Source organism: Porites lutea, chromosome 5 (genome assembly GCF_958299795.1).
Source record: "Porites lutea chromosome 5, jaPorLute2.1, whole genome shotgun sequence".
Classification (NCBI taxonomy): Eukaryota; Metazoa; Cnidaria; class Anthozoa; order Scleractinia; family Poritidae; genus Porites; species Porites lutea.
The window spans coordinates 6,423,714-6,446,472 of record NC_133205.1 but is presented as its reverse complement, the minus strand read 5'-3'; the positions used below and the strand labels follow the sequence as shown (position 1 = coordinate 6,446,472).

The window sequence follows — 22,759 nt, the reverse complement described above, 5'->3', positions numbered from 1 at the left end:
CCGTGCTCAGTTACACCCTGCACAAACCCAGACGAAAACGATTTCCTACCCTTCCAACGATGGTGTATGGGCGAGATGAGCAATGGCAATTAGATTTGGTCGACATGCAAAAGTTGAGCAAATGGAACAAGGGTATGAAGTATCTGTTGACGGTGATCGATGTCTTTAGCAAAGCAGCCTGGGCAGAACCCATCAAGAACAAAGGGGCCAAAGAGATGGTGAGCGCCTTGGAACGCGTCAAAAAACGACTTCACCCACGTCGACCCTTGAGGGTGCAAACGGACAAAGGCTCTGAATTTTACAGCGCGGCTGTCCAAGCCTGGTTCAAAAAGGAGGGTTGGGATCACTTTTCTACAGAGGGTGATAGCAAAGCTAGCGTGGTAGAGCGGTGGCATCGAACCCTAAAACAGAGAATGTATCGCTATTTCACGGCCCAGAACACCCTCAAGTACCTCGGTGCCTTACCACAGTTGATCAATACCTACAACACCACCTATCATCGCAGCATTGGTATGAAACCCTTGGAGGTGAAACCAAGCAACGAACTAAAGGTGTGGAAACGTCTTTACAAAACCACCCGACAACGTGTCAAACCTCCCAAGTTACGCAAGGGGGATAAAGTTCGACTCAACAAAAAGCATCGCCCCTTCAAAAAAGAGTACTTACCCGGTTGGACCGAAGAAGTGTTTTTGGTCACCAAGGTGCGACGACTCCCCATTCCCTCTTACAAAGTCAGTGAATGGGACGGCACGCCTATAAAAGGGACATTTTACGAGCAAGATCTTCAAAAGGTGCAAGCGGATGACAACAGTCTATTCCGCGTAGAAAAGATTCTCAAACGTAAAAAAGGACAAGTGTTAGTCCGTTGGAAAGGTTGGCCCAGCAAGTACGATAGTTGGATCCCAGCAGACAATGGCAAGAAGAAAAACAAAACCGCGTAAAAAAAGACGTTCCACCCCAAGACGATGGGCAAGTCCAACCCGCGAGCAATGGGCTTATGCCAAAGCGTTTCACGATGCAGAGGACCGCCAAAGAAAAGCCAAAAAGAAAAGGAGACAAGCCGGACGTCAGCCGCGCATGAGGAAAAGCAAAGCCAAAACCAAGACAGAAATGACCCTCATGGAACTAGCCAGGAGTTTTCCAGACATTGTCAAGACAGTGTCGTTTCATCCCAAGCAATGTACCTTTCGGTCTACTGTCAGTAAATTTCCATCCAGCAGAAAGAAGATAAATACTTGGTTGTAACCCCATCGAGTCATTATAACACCATGTCTGAGCCTATTCGTTTGACTTTTGTGAGCGACACCACGGACGAATTTCCCGACAACACCAATGCTAGTTTCAAGGTGCGATTACCCGAAAGAATGACCCTGAAAGGAGAAGGATGGTACGTCAGCTTGTGGAAAATGACGGTGCCAGATCATAGTCAAAGCAGCAGCGTCATCAGTTCCGACATGGACTTGAAGGTGGTGAAATCGACCTTGAAAATGCTTCAATTTACCAACAAGAATTCCAAAGGAAAATTCCAATCTGTGAATCTCAAAACCATGACCAAATCCTCCACGTTGAAATACATCATGAGTGATGATAAACCCGTCAGCAGCGGAGTGCAATTTTGGCAAAATGTGATGACGGATCTGCATAACACGTTTATCAAACAACTTCAGTTTGAAAAAAATGTTAAAAACGATGATTTACTGCTTATTCCACAAGAATGGTGTCCCTCTGTCAAGTTTGATGCAAACGGATTTATGTTGGAAAAAGTGCCCTCTGAAACCACTAAGGATTACAGTACCTTTTCAATCCACAAAGACATAGCCAAGTTATTTGGTTTTGTGGACTACGACCCTACCAGACAAGTCTACACAGATGGAGTCAATACATCGTTTGTGACAGAAGAAGATTCCTATCTTCCTTCAAATCTTCCTTGGGCTTCCTCCCTCGACTTGGGACTGTTCACGTTTGATCACAAAGTGTACAGAGCCAACAAAACACCAGACACCACTACCCTTACAGCAGCGTCAGGATCATCTCCCCAAATGGTGGCTTTGGACGGAGACTACTACAAGTTTAGTCGATATGTGACTTGGCATTTCACTGGACTCAACGAATCTTTCGACAAATTGGTGGGAAAAACCAGACGTACCGTGTTACTATACTCTAACGTGGCCAACCCCACCATTGTGGGTGGAGATCGATACCCTCTGTTGCGCGAAGTGACCATCGAACGCAAGAGTGAAGGTACAGCCACCTCAGAACCCGTCACAAGGGAGTGGATTCCATTGAGAGGGAACGAACTTGAAATCGTGGAATTCGAGTTGGCTACCCCAGGAGGCCCCTTGGCAGTCTTACCACCCGGCAAAACCATTGTCACCATAGGACTTAGACAACTATAAAAAGCGGACTTTATTCACGTCTGGGTCATTACAACAGAAAAATGCGAGGAGGAAGCTTAAACCGTTATCACTCACCCGTCATGACCCGACAAAAGGGTAGAGGCGTCACAGACGACCTCGTCAAGATTGCCGGTCCTATGGTCATCAGAGAACTGTCGAAAGGTGTCGCCGAGGTGAAAAAAGGGGTTCCAACCACTAAGGCTTTGGGACAATCCATCGACCGATTTTCCAAAGACCTGAAAAGAAAAGCACCTGCTATTGCCGTGGGACTCGCCAAAGGAGCCGTCAAACGAAAGGCCAGCGCCACCTATAAAAAGGCTGCCAAGAGAGTCAGAGCAGTCAAAGACATTTTTTCATAATGGGCAGACCTGGAGGGTTTTTGAAAACCCAAAATAGACAACGCAAACAACGTGCCACGGGTCGGTACAAATCACCTTACCAAAAAGGTGGAAATATCTACACGCCTTTGGAGGAGGCTGTGTTTCGACAGAGCCGACAGCGTAGACCTAACAGCGACGTGTTGGAATGGATGGTCAAGAGAACCAAGGGAAAACAGCGAGGAGGTTTCCAACGTTTCGATGTCCAAATGGGCAGTCGATAATATTGTCAAACGTATGCCTAGCAAAAAGAAACAACGTTAAAGCGTATACCAAGCAAATAGAGTATAAATAAGCGAGAACAGTAAAGCCTAGCATTATTGTTCATCATGTCTCTGAACCTGTTCGATCTCCCTAATGTGGACTACCGTTATGAAGCTAGCCGAGAAGTGCGGTTCAGACCGGCTTTGACAGGACTCAACCCCATCTCCTTCAACATACCTGCTTCGGAGGATTTCTATGATTTGGGAGAAGCCAAACTGATCATCGAATGCCGACTCACTCATCCCAGTACGGATTACACGGGCATCGAGGTGCAAACCTCCGGTGCAAGAACTGCTTCCGATGGCAACGACACTCGAAACATGGCCATTCAAAACAACTTTGCTCACACGATCTTCCGACAGATGGATTTGAAATTCAATCAGGTGTTGATGACGCAGCAGACTAATCAGTACCATCAAGATGCTTATCTCAAGACCCTTCTCAACTTCTCCCAAGAAGAAGGCAAGACTAAACTGGCTGCACAAGGTTGGGTCAACCAAGTCAACCCAACAGCAGAATTGACTGTCGCAGCAGCCAACTCTGATAAATTGACAGAAGCAGAAGGAAAGGGTGCCTTTGAAGCCCTAGAAGAAATCACCAAACCTTTGCAACTGAAACGGTGGACCACCTTTGTTGTCAAACCCAACTTGGCCGCTTTTCAAACGGGAAAAGCGTTGGTGCCAGGCGTGCAAATCGACTTGGACTGTTATCTGAATTCGAACCTCATTTACCTGTATGGAACACCCAACAAAGGAACCCTCACTGACAAGAAGTTTCCCTATTTCACAGCTTCTGACTTTAAGGTTGAATTGTCCATGCGAAAATTGACCTTGAATTCCAGCGTCTATGTGAAACTGGCCAAGGAACGACAATTGAGCAAACAAGCGGTTCCGTATCCTGTGGTGAGAAGTGAACTAAGAACCTTCTCCATTCCTAGCGGATCCACGTTCTGGGAACAAGACAATATCTTCTTGAACAGATTGCCTGACAGAAACATTGTCGCTTTGATTCACACCGATGGATTTAATGGAAAAATCAATCGATCCTGCTTTGCTTATGAAAAATTTAAACTGGCAGAAATCATTCAAACGGTGGAAGGCGAAGAGTACCCTTACAAGACCTTAAAGTTGAGCAATGTCAATGATCAAGAAAGTGGAACGGATTTCCTGGGGTACGATCGTTTCCTGACTGCCAGTGAAGGGTATTACAAAGATGGTTCACCCATGGTTCAACCAGGTGATTGGGGACATGGTAAAAATTGCACCCTGTTCATGTTCAACAATGTGCCCAGCGGAAAAGCTGACAATGCAGAGTACAGAAATCCCAGACAGAGTGGCAATGTGCGCCTGCAGCTCTTGTTTAGCGCTGCCACCACTAACAATATCACCGTGATGGTCTGGAGCGAGTACGAAAATGTATTTGAGATCAATAACCTTGGTGGTGTCAAGTATAACATTCTAGACTAAGAAAGAGAAAGGATGGAGTTTGTGGCCCTCAGTACGGACGTTCTTAACACGCTGGCCAAAGAAGACAGATGTTTGAAACGAATGTTTCAGGGCGTGTATCCAGCGGACCGTCTTCCACGCAACCCCAACACCAAAGTCAGACAAGCTTACATCGTCAACACGGATCCAGCAGGGGAACCGGGTCAACATTGGCTGGGCATATGGACCGAAGGGAATGAATGTGAAGTCTTTGACAGTTATGGACTACCTCTCACCCAATACAGTGATCCAGACTTGCACCGTTGGTGGAGTAAATGGCCCGTCATTCAAAGGAGTGATACAAGCCTTCAAGCCCTCGACAGTCAAACGTGTGGTCATTACGTGTTATTTTATCTGAAAGCCAAAGCCAGAGGAGAATCCTTGCAAGACTTTTTAGCGCGATGGAACATCAACAATCTAGTCATGAACGATCAACGCGTGGCGGAACAAATGACCAAACTCATCAAGTCTGAAGTCAGAGAGATGTTGGAAAAACCGCAAGACCATGAACAATGTAATTGTAGTTACCAATCTTTCTTATGCTGTCAAAATCAATAAACCATATGTTGTCAATCAATCAAATGACTCCGCCTCTATTTTTTCTCATAAAACTCGAGACCCCTTTCACTCGTCACTCATTTCTCATCATGATCACCAGACGAGACGTTGACTCTGTTCGTAACCTCTTTGGGGCACAAGAAGCCATCTACTGGGTAATGCATCCCATAGAAAGAGTGCACACTGTCCAACAAATAGACGAATGGGACGGCTATTTTTGGACCATGGCCTGCAACAAGATTAACGAAGCTGACAAAAGAGGTGATTGGACCCTTTTTTTCGATTTTATTTGTTCTATCTTCGAAACGCATTTAAGAGATCAGATGGAGGAACTTCTTCAGTCTACCTCAAAACGTCTGTTTGAGGAGTATACACTCAGGTGTCAAGAATTAGGAAAATGATTCGCCATCCCTCGAGTGTGATTATTGCTGGACAGTCTGGCAGTGGAAAAAGTCAATTAACAGAAAATTTATTGCGGGAAAAGACCCTCTTTCAGGTGCCTCCTAAAAAGATTGTGTATTGCTATGACCGATGGCAACCGAGGTTCGATCGCATGAAGACCAAAGACAAGATTCAGTTTTATGAAGGCATACCCGATCCAACCCACCTCGACAAATGGTTCAAACCCACCAAAGGGGGTTTGTTGGTGCTAGACGATCTCATGGCTGAGGGCAGTGACGATAAACGCGTGTTGGATTTGTTTACCAAAGACTCTCATCATCGCAACATTACCGTGTTGTACCTCACACAGGATTTATTTCCCCCTGGCAAATTTTCCAAGACCATCAGTCGCAACGCTCATTATATCATTGCTTTCAAAAGTCCACGCGATCAGACGGGCATTCGCAATTTACTATTGCAAGCCTACCCTCAACGTTGGAGACACGTGTTGGATCTATTTAACAAAGTGACCTCTAGACCCTATGGTTATTTGTTCATCGATGTTCACCCGGCCTCGGACGATCGATACAGATTGTGGAGTCATCTCACCGGTCAAGAGGGGTTGAGTCAAGTGCACACCTTGCCGACGGATGTCCCAACGAGTCTCGTTCGAAAACGCACTGCTAAGAGAAAGGGAAAGGCAAAGAAGGCAAAGAGAAGGAGGACAGCTTACTGAATTGAGCGAAAGAATGAGCAGACCGGCAGGAATAGGTTCACCCCATTTTCGTCCTATTGTCAATGTCGATCGAGAAGACTATGAAAGATTAATGGCCGAAATGACAACACCTGCGGCTGATTACATAACACCCGACAGACGTGGAATCGACCCAGCTGTGCTGTGCGAGGGGTATCACTGGAACCTTTGTCGCTGTTTGGCTCAGGCACAAGAATGGGAAGACCTCAAACATCATATCGACATCATCAAGTTTGACTATTTAAAAAAAGAGATTAAATGGACCATTCAAACTGCTTCACCAAGACTTTACGCCAGGTATTGGCCAGAACACGATGGAGTGGAAAGACCTCTTACAGCGTGAACTTCGTTTTATTCATGCTTGGTTTTCGACCAATCACCTTCGCCCGAGCAATGTCGTGACGCTGGACAAGCATTGGTTTCGACACATAGGCCTTAAGTATAAATACAGCCTACGTCATTAGACCGTCATCATTTTTTCCTACACAATGCCAAGACACTACAAGAGGAAGACGACCAGTCGACGTCAACGTCGACCTCGAAAAAAGCAAACCGGTGGTACATTGCGACGTTACTATACACCCAAAATGACAAAAAGAGGAAAGCAGCGAGGTGGTATTCTACCGTTCCTCATTCCTTTAGCCATTGCAGGAGCCAAAGCGGCTGCAATGGGTGGCATTGGTGCTGGTGTGGGCTTTGGTGTCAAGAAAGGTTTGGAAAGAGCCACACGTTAGGCTATAAAAGTGCATCGATAGTTCTTTCGAATTATCACTTGACACACGTCATGGAAAAGGGATGGTCAGAGGAGCCAACGGGGCCAGAAGAACCTACTATCATCGTAAACGTAGAAGACCCCGTGGACACATCAGACGGAGTCAGCGAGGAGGTCTCGTTCTGCCTGGTAGAACTTTTCAAAGTGTTGGTTCAATACGTCATGGACAAGCTTCGCTCCAAGCTAAAAACCGTATAAAAAGGACCAGCAGACCTTACTACTGAAAGAACAAGAATGGCCTCTCGAGTGAAAAGACAAGCTGCCTTTCTCAAGTCTGTCCTGAGAGAAGCCGACGATCACAAACGCAAAGAACAATTTCGAATGGCTAATGGCGATCAAATCAATGCCGTGAGTGAATTGGTCCTCAACGTCATAAAAGGTGTCGTACCCGTCTCTAACCAAGCCAAGGCAAGGTTAAGACCTTACGCCAACACACTTCGCCAATTGAGTCGACGAAGAGCAGGCATAAAAGCCAGACGACAACTGTTGATGAAACAGAAAGGAGGTGCGGTCTTCAGAGAGCTTTCCAATTGCGTGCGATACTGCGTATAACATGGGTGAACCACTGACAAGTACTGAAGTGAAAAATTCAACCGAGTTTTTACGTTTGCAAGACCAATACAAGGGTGAAATTGTAGAAGATAAACGTCTTACCAAAGCAGCTGAACTGGCTGCCAAACAACACATGATCTTGAAAAATAATCAAGACGATAGTATGAAAGAGGCTCGTTTGAGGGGTGTCCATAGTCAGTTTCAAAAATGGACGCAACGTGTGCGTCAACCTTTTGGACCATCGGGTGGAAGCGGTACTGGTGGAACGGTACAAGATGAGGATGACTTTGAAGCGGGTCCCGTGCAGGCTCTGGTCAAACAGTTGATCAAAACTATAAAAAAGCCAACCAAACAAGAACCGACTCAGTCTATGACACCCGCCAACAGACCCAACAGAAAAAGAAGACTACCGACACCTGTGGTAACACCCACTCCCAGACGACCCAAGAAACCCGAGACACCACTCTCAGGCTTCAATCCATTGAACACTTTTGACGAAGACGACGACGAACCACCTGAGGAATTTATAGAAAGAAGTTATCAAAGGTTGTTTCCAGATAAACAAGGAGGCTCTCCATCCACGTCTGTTAAAAGCAAGGTCACGCAACACGCAAAGACAGCGGTGAAGCGAAAGGGTAAACAGGCAGTCACCAAAAAAGGAAAACAGTTATTGGGACGGTGGTTAGAGTACAAGTAAGATGCCTCGAACCACACGCAAGTTGAGACGTGATTCGTTGAGACGACAGAGAGGTGGTCGATTGGACGTGCAAAAGGCTTTGTCCAAAACGGGCATCGAGTTCCATTGGCCAGGGTACCAGTACATGGGCCCAGGCACCAAGCTTGAGAAACGACTGGCCCGCGGAGATCCAGGTATCAATCGATTGGACAGGATAGCCAAACAGCATGACATTGACTACAGCAAAGCCAAGTCACTCAAGGACAAGTGGAAAGCCGATGAAAAGATGATCGCCAAGATCAATCGTTTGCCGGGGCGAAAAACCAAGACTGAAAAAATTGTCAAAGGCATCATGCAAACCAAACTAAAACTAAAAGTGTAATGTAATGTAGTGTAATGTCTTGTTTTATTAAATTTATTCTTTTTGTCACTAAAAACGCGTCTTTTGTTTCTGCGCATGCGCGGTGTCGAACCAGGGACAGAAATGCCATCCCACATGGTTCCCGTTAACTCTCGGGGTAAATGGACAACGTTTTGGATCGTTTTTACCAAAATTCATTTCTGCGCATGCGTGGTGTTCAAAAAGAGACAGAGATGCCATCCCACATGGCTACCCGCAACCCTTAGGGTAAATGGAGAACGTTTGGGAACGTTTTTAGTCAAAGTTGTTTCTGCGCATGCGCCGTGTCGAAAAAAGGGACAGAAATACCATCCCACATGGCCGACACCAGCCCTCGGGGTAACTACAGAACGTTTTGGAGTGTTTTTACCAAAATTCCTTTGTGCACATACGTTCTGTGAAAGAGACACAAATGCCATCCCACATGGATTTCTTCCTCTTTTGGGATATATAGTCTTTTTTCATCAGGATGGTGCAATACTTGTTGCACCTTGATGGTGCAATTTTTATTTCATCATGATGGTGCAATCGTTCTCGATAATAAGAGAGTGGGTTGAATCATTTTTCATTCGAGCTTTGCTTGCCAAGATGAAACGTTCCTGGGAAGACACTTTGGACTCTGATGATGATGATCTCTTTAACCAAGTCATGGACGACTTTGAAGGCACACAACAAGGAGGAGGTTCGCGCCAACCTTTGTTTGCCTTTACTTTGGCAAGCATTGGCCCGAGAAGACGCTGGAGAAACGTGGTGGAAAGGGCACAGTACAGAGCTGCGCTTCGCCAATTAAGAGAACCCGTGCCTGGCGACGACATTGGTGCGGCCTTAACCGAGGCTTTACACGCCACCATCGAGAGAGAGCTGAGAAGGGAGGTCAGACACCACAACGATTTTGTCAACTTTAACCTCACCGCTTATGGTTTCACCCATGCTTACCAGAGCATCAACTTTACGGTGGGGGAATTTCTGGAACGATCTGTGCGTTTAAATGAATTGTTGCAAGAGTTAGCTGGCAAACTTAATAGCAATGAATCATTCGACCCTGAACAAGGCTTTCAAGTGGAGGTGGTTTTTGTGAGGCGCCCACAACCTGGTAGTGGTCGAGGGAAAAAGAGAAATCCCGGACGTCGATGCCTGGATAACGAAAACAAAAAGAAACGTTGCATCATTCCCATTAAAAACAATGACGTTCTCTGCTGTGCCCGTGCCATCGTCACAATGCGAGCCCATGCCCACAAAGACGACACCAATGATGCGTATCACGATTATCGAGACATAATCCAGGGTAGAGCCATTCAAGAACGTCAAGCCCGCGAGCTGCACCACTTGGCAGGCGTGGACCCCGGTCCGTGTGGATTAGAGGAGCTGAAAAAGTTTCAGGCGTATCTAAAACCGACTTATCAATTGTTGGTGATGTGCCGCACCAAACCATTTTTTCTGATTTTCAAGGGACCGCCTGCCCCTAAACAGATCAAACTCCTAAAGTCAGACACCCACTACGATGGTTGCACCTCGTTTCCAGCCTTTGTAAACCGTTCGTATTGGTGCTCTCTCTGTGAAAAAGGATTTAATGTGGATGATGCCAAGAATCACCCTTGCGAAGGAAGAACTTGCCAAGCCTGCAATCGAAAAACCTGTTCCGACTACAATCGTGATGTCAGTCCCACTCTGGTCTGTCCAAATTGCCATTGTCGATTTTACGGCAACGACTGTTTTGACTATCATCGTGAAAAAAATCAATGCGCCAAACACAGAACTTGTCCCAAGTGTAATGCAGAATACAATGTCATCAAGGGCAAGCGACATCGATGCGGGTTTGCCGCTTGCCCAAGCTGTAAAGAAATGGTCGAGATCCACGCACACAAATGTTTTATTCAGCCGGCCGTGGACCACGCAGAAGAAGATGTTGATGATGATGATAATGGTAAGAAAAAACCCCTCCCTCCACCCCTCTTTGTCTATGCCGACATTGAGGCTATGCAGCTGCCGGACAGACAATTTGAAGCCAACTTGCTGTGTTACCGGACCAGCGAAAGCGAGACGATCGTTACCCACAAGGGAAAGGACTGTGTCTGCACCTTCTTACATGATCTCGACGATGTAACCGAGATTCCCGACGATGACCGTGAGAGAACCGTCATCGTCATCTTTCACAATCTCAAAGGTTTTGACGGAATGTTTATTATAGATGAACTGTACAAACAGCAACGCGAGATCGAAAATCAGCTCACTGTGGGTTCCAAGGTCCTTTCCTTTCAAAGTGCATCTATCACGTTTAAGGACTCACTGTGTTTCCTACCCATGCCATTGGCTTCATTTCCATCGGCTTTCAATCTCACGGAACTAAAAAAAGGCTTCTTTCCTCACGAATTCAATTTGCCACATAACCAAAATTACGTGGGCTCCATCCCTGGCATTGAGTTTTTTGACCCCGATGGAATGTCTGAAAAGAAAAAGAAAGAATTGGAAGAGTGGCACGCTGACCAAGTACGACGCGGAGTGCAATATGACTTTGCCCGGGAGATGGAGGAGTATTGCAAGTCGGACGTGGCTCTCCTACAAGCTGGTTGTGAAGCCTTCACCAAAGAATTCGAGAGTCACGCTGACTTCAATCCCTTTGAAAAATGCATGACCATTGCCAGTGCCTGTAATTTGTACTGGCGCAAGCATTGCCTCCAAGAAGCTACTATTGCCGTGGAACCACTCAAAGGATGGCGAGGAGCCAACGTCAACCATTCCATGAAAGCATTGCAGTGGTTATACTACAAAGAGCATTGCATCCCCAAGCAGGGTATCTGCCCAGACCGAATAAGGCATGTGCGAAACGGGGGTGAACAGAGTGTAACCACTGCCACAGATTCTTACTTTGTGGATGGGTACGATCCCCAGACCAACACGGTTTACGAGTTTCACGGATGTTTCTTTCACGGTTGTCCCGAATGCCATCCCAGAAACCGTCACACCAAACACGCCGTCAACCCGGATCGTACCATGGAAGAACTCTGGAGGGCTACTCAGGTCAAAGAAAACGCTCTCCGCAACCATGGTTACAACCTCGAAGTCATGTGGGAACACGATTGGGACAAGTTGTGCCAACACGACCCTAATGTTAAGGATTTTGTGACCACCTTGCAGCTAGTGGAACCACTACAACCGAGAAATGCCTTTTTCGGAGGGAGAACCGGTGCCGTGGCCCTACACGCGGTGGCCTCTGAAGGGGAGGAAATTCGATATGTCGACGTGACCTCCCTGTACCCGTGGGTGAACAAGAACGCACGCTACCCTATCGGTCACCCCACCATCATTACCCAACCGCGAATTCAAGACATTGCCAGCTATTTTGGCATTGTCAGCGTCGATATTTTAGCACCTGCAGAACTATTCCATCCTGTCCTACCCGTCCGCAGTGGGAACAAGTTGACCTTTCCCCTATGTGCGGCCTGTGTCAAGCAAGAACAGGACAACCCCATGCTAGAGAGGAGCGACGTCTGCAATCACACTCCCGAGGAACGGACGTTGCGAGGAACATGGTGTACCCCGGAGATCGAAAAGGCATTGGAGAAGGGGTACAGGGTAATCAAAATTCACGAGGTGTGGCATTTTTCACAGCAACGTGATGGTCTATTTCGAGACTACGTCAACACGTGGCTAAAGCTAAAACAGGAAGCCGCCGGTTGGCCACGATGGTGTGACACGGAAGAAAAAAAGCAGCAATACTTGACGCAGTACAGAGAAAGAGAGGGCATAGACTTGGACTATGCCAGCATTCAAAAAAATCCCGGCCGAAAAGCGACGGCCAAGTTGATGCTGAACTCCTTCTGGGGAAAATTCGGAGAAAGGCAAAACAAGCCCAGGACCGAGACCATCACTTCTCCTTCCCAGCTGTTTACCCTTTTGTTCCATTCCCACAAAAATGTGTCTACTCTGCGGATTTGTAACGAGGACGTGTTAGAAGCCGTGTCTACGGACCTTGATGACAATGTGGTTCCCAGTAACAAAACAAATATTTTTGTGGCAGCATTTACGACCGCTTGGGCCAGACTACGTTTGTACGAGGCCCTCGACGTGTTACAGCAGCAAGTATTGTACTATGACACCGACTCTGTCATTTACCGCTGGAAACCCGGACGACCCTCCATCCCTATCGGTGATTTTTTGGGCGAGATGACAGACGAGTTAGATGGTGACGTCATCACCGAATTCATCTCGGGCGGGGCAAAGAACTATGGTTACAAAACCAGGGGAGGAAAAACTGAATGTAAAGTGCGTGGTTTCACCCTGAATGTCAGGGGTAAAGAGGTCCTCAATTTCGAGACCATGAAAAGAAACATACTGTCAGAGATAGACGACCCACTGGAAGAGCGAAGAGTGATTCGGGTGAACAACCCCAATCATTTTCAGCGTAACACGACGAACAAGACCATCAAGCTGGTCCACCAAGTGAAGCAATATGGACTGGTCTTTGACAAGCGGGTCATTGACCCAGACACTAAAATTAGCTATCCTTTTGGCTACCGTGCCTGGTCAGAGGTCGATGACGATAATGTAGATATGTTGTTAGACTTGTAAAAATTGTTCTCGACAGGATTCGAACCTGTAAGCCTCGAGTCGTACCTGGCTGGCTAGACTCATCAACCGATGCGAGAATATTCTAGCCAGTACCGGCAATCGCCACAGGGCCACTGCTTTCCCGGCTATTTTTTAATGCATTTTTTATCTTTTTAAAACGAAATAAAAGGGCGTGACGTCACTAGGAGGTCACACACGTCCCGCTTGTAAAATAAGGAATGACGTCAGAATAAAATGAGTTGAAAAGTGACATTTGGTGTGCTATTACATGAAGGGGAATGTTGGGGACTTTTCGTGATGTCTTACATGACGTACCCTTTGGTATGACGCAACTTTTCTGGGGTAATTAAATCCAACCTTCTGATTGGTCGAGAGCGATCACGTGTTTGAAATACGCGATTCTGATTGGCTGTGTGACAAGGTAGCCAGTATTACTACTTTTGTTTGCCATTTTTCTTAACAATCATTATGGGATTACCTTTTTTGAGATAAAATTTTTTACCACCAGAACGAAAGACAGTTGTTTCACCCGTCCAGAAATTGGAAGTAAATATACCATCTTCTGAATTAACAACACCTCTAGCAATATCACCAGACCAATAATCTTTAAATATTTGCTTTGTTTGAGGAAACAAGGTTTCTGAAATTTTTTTCCCACATTTATTCCTGTTTTGATTGGTCCAAAAGCATCAGAAATACCTTTGCCCGCCATCACTGACGGGCTTACTAGTTTTTTGACTTCTTTTTTCCACTTCCAGACATTGAAACTGTTCCCGTTTTCACATATCTAAATTTTTTGTTTCCACAAACTGCACATCTACAAAAGAATTGAGTTCTACCTCTTTTATCTTTTTGGTAACCACTTGGCTCTGTGCAAGGAGTTACTCTTTTATCTACAATACAATATGATTCTGTCATTTAGTATAATGTTTAGATAAATATGTCTACTAGATCTAATTTTGTAAAAAGTGAACTTCAAAAGATATATAACAACCTAAATATGAGTTATGAACATTCTGATTTTTCTAGATTGGAAAATAACTCTAGATTTATAAAAGTATTTGAGTTGCTTATGGAAATAAGAGAAAAATCAAATACTTTAGCTAATATTGTAAAAGGTAATTATCTATTTATATAATAAATGGAAGCCAAATTCTTTTCTGAGATAGAAAAAAAGATGGATGTTAAAACACTCAAAGATTTTGAGAAAGATGTACGAACACAAATAAATAATGAGTTTGAGGCTCTTAGAAAGAAAAATGATGATCTTTCTAGAATACTAATGGCTGGTGAATGTGAGATGTGGGGAAAAATCAGAGATGAGGACTATTCTTGGTTGAAAATAAATAATGATAAAAAGAAGAAACTTTATCGACTTATTAATATTTATTCTCAATTTAGTGAAATAGTTGATAGTGTTAAAGAATTAAATAAAAAAGTTGGGGAGGTTAAAAATCTAAAGGATTTACCAGATGATGGAGAATAAATTGATTTAAAACTTAAAGAATACAATTATTAAATAAATGGCTAACATGTTGGAGAAAAAGTTTGTTAATAAAGATTTAGACATTGAGTTAAAATCTTATATAGACAAACAGCAAAATATTTGGTTTCGTGGAAAGGATGTAGCTGAGATACTTGGGTATAGTAATACCAAAAAAGCTGTATTAAATCATGTTGAGAGTGATGATAAACAACAGATATTTACTCCCCATCCCAGGGGACCCAAAATGGGTCCGGTGGCGCCAAGTGGTAGTATGTGCACTTATATTAATGAATCTGGGTTCTACTCTCTTGTACTATCCTCTAAATTAGCCTCAGCTAGAAAGTTTAAAAAATGGGTAACATCAGATGTTCTCCCATTTTTAAGAAAATATGGATATTATAAAGCAAATATTAACCCAAGTAAAATATTTAAGATAGAGAGTGAGACAGATCTTCACTACAGAATTGTTAGTGTAATTAGAAAATTCTACCCAGATGCTATTATGGTAGCAGGACTTGGGGAAAATCAAGATACACCAGTAAAAAGAATAGATAGTTGGAAGAAAGGTTATATGCGTGGGACACCTGACCTTATGATACTTAATTATCATAAAGATTATAATGGCCTTTGTATAGAATTTAAATCTCCAACTAATTACTATGAGATTTTAGAAGCGCAAAAAGAAATGAAAGAAAAATATAAAATAAATTGTTACAAATTTATCTTAAGTAATGATTATGATTATATTTGTAAAAGATTACATAAGTATATGGAAGGTATTCGTATTCCTTGTAAATATTGCTCAAAAGCATTTTGTAGTAAAGAAACACTAAATAATCATTACAAAGTAATACATAGAATTGAGAAAAATATTTAATTTTTGATATTAATTTAATATCAAAAATATATTACCCCCCAAAGTATGCCTTTATAAAATCACTGTTGTCATCATCAAAATGAGGGTTATGTATTATGTCTAGAATACTATTACCCCGCTGTCTTTCAAACAGATAATATAAACACCAATAACCACATAGAACAGTATTGCGATTTTGTATTTCATCCATTGAGTAAACTATTCGTTTTCCAGAAGTATGAAAATATTTTAATGCTTCATTTGGCATTATCAACCCAAAAGGATCAAAGTACTCAACTACATTGTCTATATTTCTATAACAAACCCAATGTGTTCCAGGACCTGTTATATCATCTAGATTAATTATTCCACATTCTTTTCTAATCTTATTAGGTAGTCCATCCCTACTGTAAATTCCTCTAAAATGTTTAATACCAAGCCTTTTTATCCATTCCATGAGGTCAAAGTTGGATAGAGGTTTAATTACAAAATGGTTCCGAGAATTGGAATTGAGTTGAATGGGCTGTTTTTCCCTAGAAGAAGACCCTTGCCCTTGGACTTTTTTTTTTTAACCCCCATTCCAATTGGGTTAGACCATTTACCAATAAAGGGTGGTGGGTAATAAGGATAACCTTCACCATGTGTTGGTGGTGGAGGAGGATGTGGAACGTAAACATTTGCCGTATTAGATGATCCACTTCTATCAACCTGCAGTCCAGATCCAAACATTTTAGATACTAAACTAATTGCCATTAGGATACCAATAGATGCAAGAGTTCCAAGAAATCCTCCTTCTAACTGTTTACGAGTTGGTTTAATAACTAATCGCCCTCCTGTTTGATAAGCTTTGTTAATTTGATTTATTTGTGATTTGGTAAATTCTCTTACAATAGGTGGTAACATTGGGAAAAACTGAGGGGGAATTGTGATTCCTTTTCCAAATATTTTATTTAATCCAATTTCTCCAAGTGCAGTAGCAGCACCAGTTGCTAATGCAGGAACAACTTTTGAAACTCCTTTTATTGCGTAAGGAAGAACTTTTGCTCCGAGAGATGCGAGTGATGAAAATAAGTTTCCTCCATGTTTTACAGAACGTCTAATCTGTGTTTTACTTATCTTTATATCTGATCCTGTGCCATTTGAAATAGATTTTTTTATTTTAGAAATTTGTCTTTGGGTTAGCATTAACTCATCAGAACCTCTAAGATGTGAGTGTTTTAATCGAAGAGTTAGTGGTGATTTATTTAATATTGCAGAAGCCAGTTTTGACTTTTGCCCATCTGTAAGTTTTACACCATATTCAAAGTAAGTACTCATTTTATTTTAATATTTAGATAATAAGTTTTTATTATAATTTTCAATTATATTCAACATACTTTTTTTAGGTTTAGGTTTAGGTTTTTTATAATTTTTTAGTGAGTTTTTAACAAAAAGATCAATTTTAATTTTATTTTTCAAATTATTTATTTTTTTTGCTTTCTTAGCATTTTCTTTTTTTAATTTCTCAAGTTGGTATTGTAGTTTTAATTTCTTTAATTGTTTTGCTTTCTCAGCATTTTTTTTTTTTAAAGTCTTAAGATGGTCTTTAGATCTTTGTTTCATCAAAGAATTATTTACCATTTTTTATTTTATTCTTATATTAAATCATATGTAGTGTATTTAAGGGATCCATTGGTTAACTTATGCACGAAGCAATAGTTTTCCTCCTTGCTGTTCGATTTCCGCCACTCTTTCATGTAAGACTAATGCGTAAATATTATAATTAGCGTTTGGATTAGCAGACAACTCGTAATGAAATGATAGTTTTGTAACTCCATCTTTGATATCCATTTTTTGTTTTGTAAGATCAAAATAAACAAAAGGAAACAAAGACTCAAAATTTGTTCTATTGAGAAGTGTTCCACCTTGAAAGTCGTTATTTGCGTAAACGTATGACATTACTTCTCTGAAAACTCTTGCTGGATCTGTAGCTGGTCTAAAGTGAATATCAGGGTACTCATTTCCATTTCCAACCTCGAGATAACAGCGAGACATACCAGCATTGTTTGGAAGATTAAAAGTATTGTAAAGAAAAGGATTTTCTGTTTGTGATTCAATATTGGCTGTGTTAATTCCAAAAACAAAGACATGGCGAGGTTTTGAGATTGCATTTGTAATTCTAAAATGACCTGTTTGCTGTTGAGAGTTATTTGATCGCTCTACTACTTCATTAAGATACACCCATTTGTAGGGCTTAAGATAATTTTCCATGTACAACTTTTGTCCTTCTGAGTTAAATGTTAATCTTGGAACAAATAGTTGAAATCTTGTTAATATAACTCTACAAGCATTACCTCCAGTTCGCCAGATAAGATTGTTATCTGATTCTAGTTCAATATTCAATTCAATTTTTGTATTTGGAAGAAGTTTGTCCTCTAATGATTCAAAGAAAGAATATCTGTTAAGAGGAATTTCACATCGTACTGTTGCTGAGTCGCCTAATAGTGCTTTTCTTATTGCAAAACCTTTGTTGTAAGTATTACTATCACCATCTACAAAATTTCTTGCTTCCCAAGCATTATCACCATCATTTCTACCGTGTTGAACTTGTCTTTCTGAGTACTTCTCTCTATTTGCATTTCTTGATGTATCAAGATAGTAAAATTCATTTGTTGCTACACTCTCAGCATAAGAGGGATTATACTCAAGCAAATTTTTAATATTTACTATATGATTAGCATAGTTACCACTGTAAACATCTCGACCATTTGCAAGGATGGATAACTTTTCTATAAGAGAATTACTTCCATTTACAATCCCCATGTTATCACCATCTGCATCTACATCAGCTCCAGCAGCCAGCTGATTAACTTCGAAATCTACTGAAAATCGCGCGTTATACCAATCAAAAGGAGTAGCTTCTCCTGTGTTATCAGCAACAAATCTATGACCTGTTTTAGTTTGATGAGCATTATTTCCAGGTGTTGCTAAAGCCTGTTCAAGGTCAAAAACAACATCTTCATATCTTTCTAAATATTTTGGGTTTCTAAAAGACTTCATTTTATTTTAATAATTATATAATTTTCTCTTACGTGTTGAACCTCCACTAAGAATGGCATTCACTCTTTTATTTATATCTTGTTGAGTGTTTGGAATTGTTTTAACATTCTTGTTAAAAGTAACTTTTTTATTAGAATGTTTTTTGGTGGGAGCAGCCTTTTCTTTTGATAACATTTGAACTATCTTATCACCAGCCTTTTTACCAACATGTTCACCAGTTTTTGTTGCAGCTGCTGTCATCGCTTTTTCAGCACTCTTTTTAGCAGCTTTTTTCATTGTCTTTCCAAATATTTTTTTACCAAACGATTTAAAAACATCCGTTATTCCTTCTCCATATATGTGTTGTCTCGTATATCTACCCAATTCAGGGTCAAGTTTCATTTTAAACTCTGATTGACGTATCATTTTATTTTAATAGTTATATTACATCGAGTGAAGTATCAAAGTCATAAACCAATCTATACCATTAAAATCTACTGGTCTTCCAAGTGAGTCTGTCACATAGATTTTCATTTCATCAATTTGAAATGATGATACAGGGCAATACAAAGGTCTTTTAGGCTCAAACGTAAATGGATAAGACCTTGTGAGATTATCAGTTGGAATCACAGCAATAGTATTTGTATTTATTTCATTTACAATGCTATCAGTTATTGCGGTTGTGTTGATATTTAAAACATCAATAGAATTTGTGATATTTGGTAGTTTTGTTCCATATTCTGTTTTTGTAATAAGTTTCTTTTCAAATCCAATCAGGTCTCCAAAATCTGTTCCTCTCAGATCAAGTTGATAATCACCATCAAGTGATACTAACACTCGATAGGTAGATAGTATAAAAGTTAGATTGATTGAATAAGTTTTCTTTCCACCCGAATCTGTTGAGTGATGAGACTTTTGAGACATATATTGATGAATGTAATCATTAATATCTGAGTAGGAATACATTCCATCTGTAAAAGTAATTGTTTGCCAAGTCCTTCCATCATGAGTGTATTTAATTTTATTGTTTCCATAATCACTTCTAATATTATACCAAGAGTAGGTCATTGACAACCGATCAAGAGCAAGTTGGTGGGATTTATCAGGGTCAAGTTTTAGAGATGGATTAAACTTGATAGTAAAATCACCAGGTCTGCTTGCTCCTCTTTTTTCCCTATTTATTGAGGAAATGTGGATAGCTCGTTCTTCCATTTATTTAAATAGATATATAACTTTTTAGTAGATCGTTAAGTTGTTTTTTTGAGATCACTTTCATTTGGTTGAGAAGATGTGCTATTTGAGAAAACTCAGGTATTACACCATTATTCCCAGCAAGAATTGAACCACCGAGTAATTCAAGTCTGTCTAGGAGTTGATGTGGGTTGTTAAAGTAAACAATCCCAGAGCCAGATTTTGTTTTATAATACTTAAGATTACTTAAATTTGTTGCATATATGCTTAACATGTTATAATTTTTTATGTAATCTAATGTTTCTTCTCGTGGTTTTTTACTTTTTGGTTGAGCTAAAACATAACCGTTTGCGTCTCGTACAAAATCTGCAGTGTTTTTTATTCTTGCACTCAACTCTTCTAAATCTTCGTTAACATTATCAATTACTTTATTAATGGTAGAAACATCTTCTTTAAAATACTCAGAGGGGAGTTTGTGATATTCGTTAGTTTTTAGTATATCTTGTGATTCTTTACTATTTAAATATCTATTGAGGTCTTCAGCTTTAAATTTTGCTATTTTTGGTCCCTCATCTGATGTAGAGGGTAAAACTACATCATCTTCTTTAGGCTCTTCAATTGCTTCAAAACCTGGTAATTGAGCCAAATCCCATTTTTTTACCTCATCCATTTTATCAAATCCTTCAGTTATAGCAAGTCTGTTTTGATTAAGTCCTTGTGTAAGAGCAAGTTGATTAGCTTTAAGTTGTGCTATAGTTGCGTTTTGCTGCTCATCAATACTTTTTTTTACACTATCCTGTGATTCAATAAGTGGTTTAAATGTTTCTTTAAAACCCTCTCTCATATCTTGTTTTTGCCATTTTGTTGTTTTTATAACATCTCTCACCTGTCGAGTCAAAGCATCAGCTTCAATTTTATTTCTTGCAAGTTTTTTGTATTCTTCAACATCCATTTTATTTAATGTACATATTAGATAAAATGGAAATACCAAACTATGATAGTGGTAACAATCCAGATAAAAAATATAAACAGTTATTTTCTTACATGCCATCAGACACATTTCGGATGTTAATTTGTGGAAATAGTGGGAGTGGTAAGACTAATCTTTTGTATCATATGTTAATTAAACCTCTACTGTATTACGATGAAATTTATCTTTACGCGCGTAATCTAGAACAGGATAAGTATCAAAAGCTAATTCAAAAAATGAGGGAGTTAAGTCATAAATTGGGATATGAAATACTTCAAGTAAGTAATGATGAAATAACACCAGTGACAGAAATGGATTATGAAGACAATCAAAAACTTGTGATATTCGATGACTATGTTTGCGATCGAAATCAAAGACAGTTAATAGATTATTTTATTCAAGGACGACATAAGAACTGTTCGGTGGTGTACCTCAGTCAGTCGTTTTATAAAACACCAAAGGACATTCGGCTGAATTGTTCTCACTACTGCCTGTACGAATTTCCATCATCGAGGGAATCCAACAGAATATCATCTGAGTTAGGAGTTAATAAAGAAGATTATAAAGCAGCAACTAAAAAACCGTATTCATTTCTATACGTTGATAAACCAAGAAAACGTATTGCAAAAAACTTTACTGGTAATCTAACCAATAATTAAAATGGGAATATTTAACGAACAATCTTTAGATCATTCCTTTGCTAAGGGAATACAAGGAGCACCAGGAGTTGGATTTAATCTAACTTCAAGTGGGGATTATGATATGATAAATAAAAAACTAAGAAATGTTGGTGCACCTAGTGCTAATACTGATGCTGCTACAAAAAAGTATGTTGATGATAATTCTAGTGGATCACCCAAAACATCGCAACTAATAGTTGATTCAGACATTGATATGAAAGATACTTACCGAATTAAAAATCTTAGCACACCACTGGATGCAAAAGATCCAACAACAAAATATTACGTAGACAACACATTTCTTGACAGAGATGGATCTTACCCAATGAAAGGAAGTCTTAATATGGACAACCACCGAATATTAAATCTACCAACTCCATCAGGTCCCAAACAACCAACACCATTAGCTTTCACAGAATTAAAGTATCTCCACGTTTCTGGAACAAATAAAATGATTAATAATCTAAACATGGATAATAAAAAAATAATTAACCTTAATCAACCAACATCAAACACAGATGCAACAAACAAAAAATATGTTGATGATATAGTTGCAGCTAACAAAGTTAATGATAGTTCTTTTTTTAAATTGGATGGATCAAGAAAAATGACTGGTGCTTTAGATATGAATAACAATAGAATATTAAATGTTCCAATGCCAAATGGTAATAACCAACCAACCACTGTAATCTACTCTAATTCAAATTATTTAAAATTAAATGGAGCAATACCAATGATGGGAGAACTAAATATGAATTCAAAAAAAATAAAAAATGTTTCTGCACCAACAAATGATTCTGATGCTGCAACAAAAAAATATGTTGATGATAAAATTGTAAGTCCAGACCTGTCTGATTACTTGGAAAAAGATGGTACTGTTGCAATGACTGGTAACCTTAATGTTGGTAATAATAAAATAGTTAACCTCAGTGACCCCATCACAGATCAACAAGCTGCTAATCGCGGATGGGTTCGTAAACAAATAGAAAGGTTTGATCATCATTCTGGAGATGGAACAAGTGGTGTATTTACTATAACAGATCCAGCTGCGCCAACGACTTTGTATCTACAATATATCTCAGGTTCATCATTTGATGATTTTGTTTTTACATCATCAACACCTGGTCAACCTCTTGTAGGATGGGCACCAACTGCTAACACATACATTAACAAAATAGAATTTCAATTTGGTTCGCGAAATATAAACGTTGACTTTCTGTGGTTTATTCCCAGAGATAGCTCTCATTCCAATTCTAACTTTTGGGTAAGTGGAAATCGAACTGGCACTTGGTCATTAAATATTCATAAATCTTGGAGTTATGATATGTCAGGAGTAAGACTAAGAACTCATAACAGTTCAAATCACACAGCTATC

General features: G+C 40.6%; 2 protein-coding genes across 2 annotated transcripts; both read left to right on the top strand.

The window, feature by feature from the left end:
- Positions 1 to 3,102: 3,102 nt before the first annotated feature.
- Positions 3,103 to 4,503, top strand: LOC140937824 (uncharacterized protein F54H12.2-like). Its single transcript, XM_073387399.1, has one exon. The coding sequence runs from the start codon at positions 3,103 to 3,105 to the stop codon at positions 4,501 to 4,503; it is 1,401 nt and encodes a 466-aa protein (XP_073243500.1).
- A 336-nt stretch (positions 4,504 to 4,839) lies between these two features.
- LOC140937823 (uncharacterized) lies at positions 4,840 to 6,196 on the top strand. Its single transcript, XM_073387398.1, has one exon. The coding sequence runs from the start codon at positions 5,477 to 5,479 to the stop codon at positions 6,194 to 6,196; it is 720 nt and encodes a 239-aa protein (XP_073243499.1). The 5' UTR covers positions 4,840 to 5,476.
- Positions 6,197 to 22,759: the final 16,563 nt, after the last annotated feature.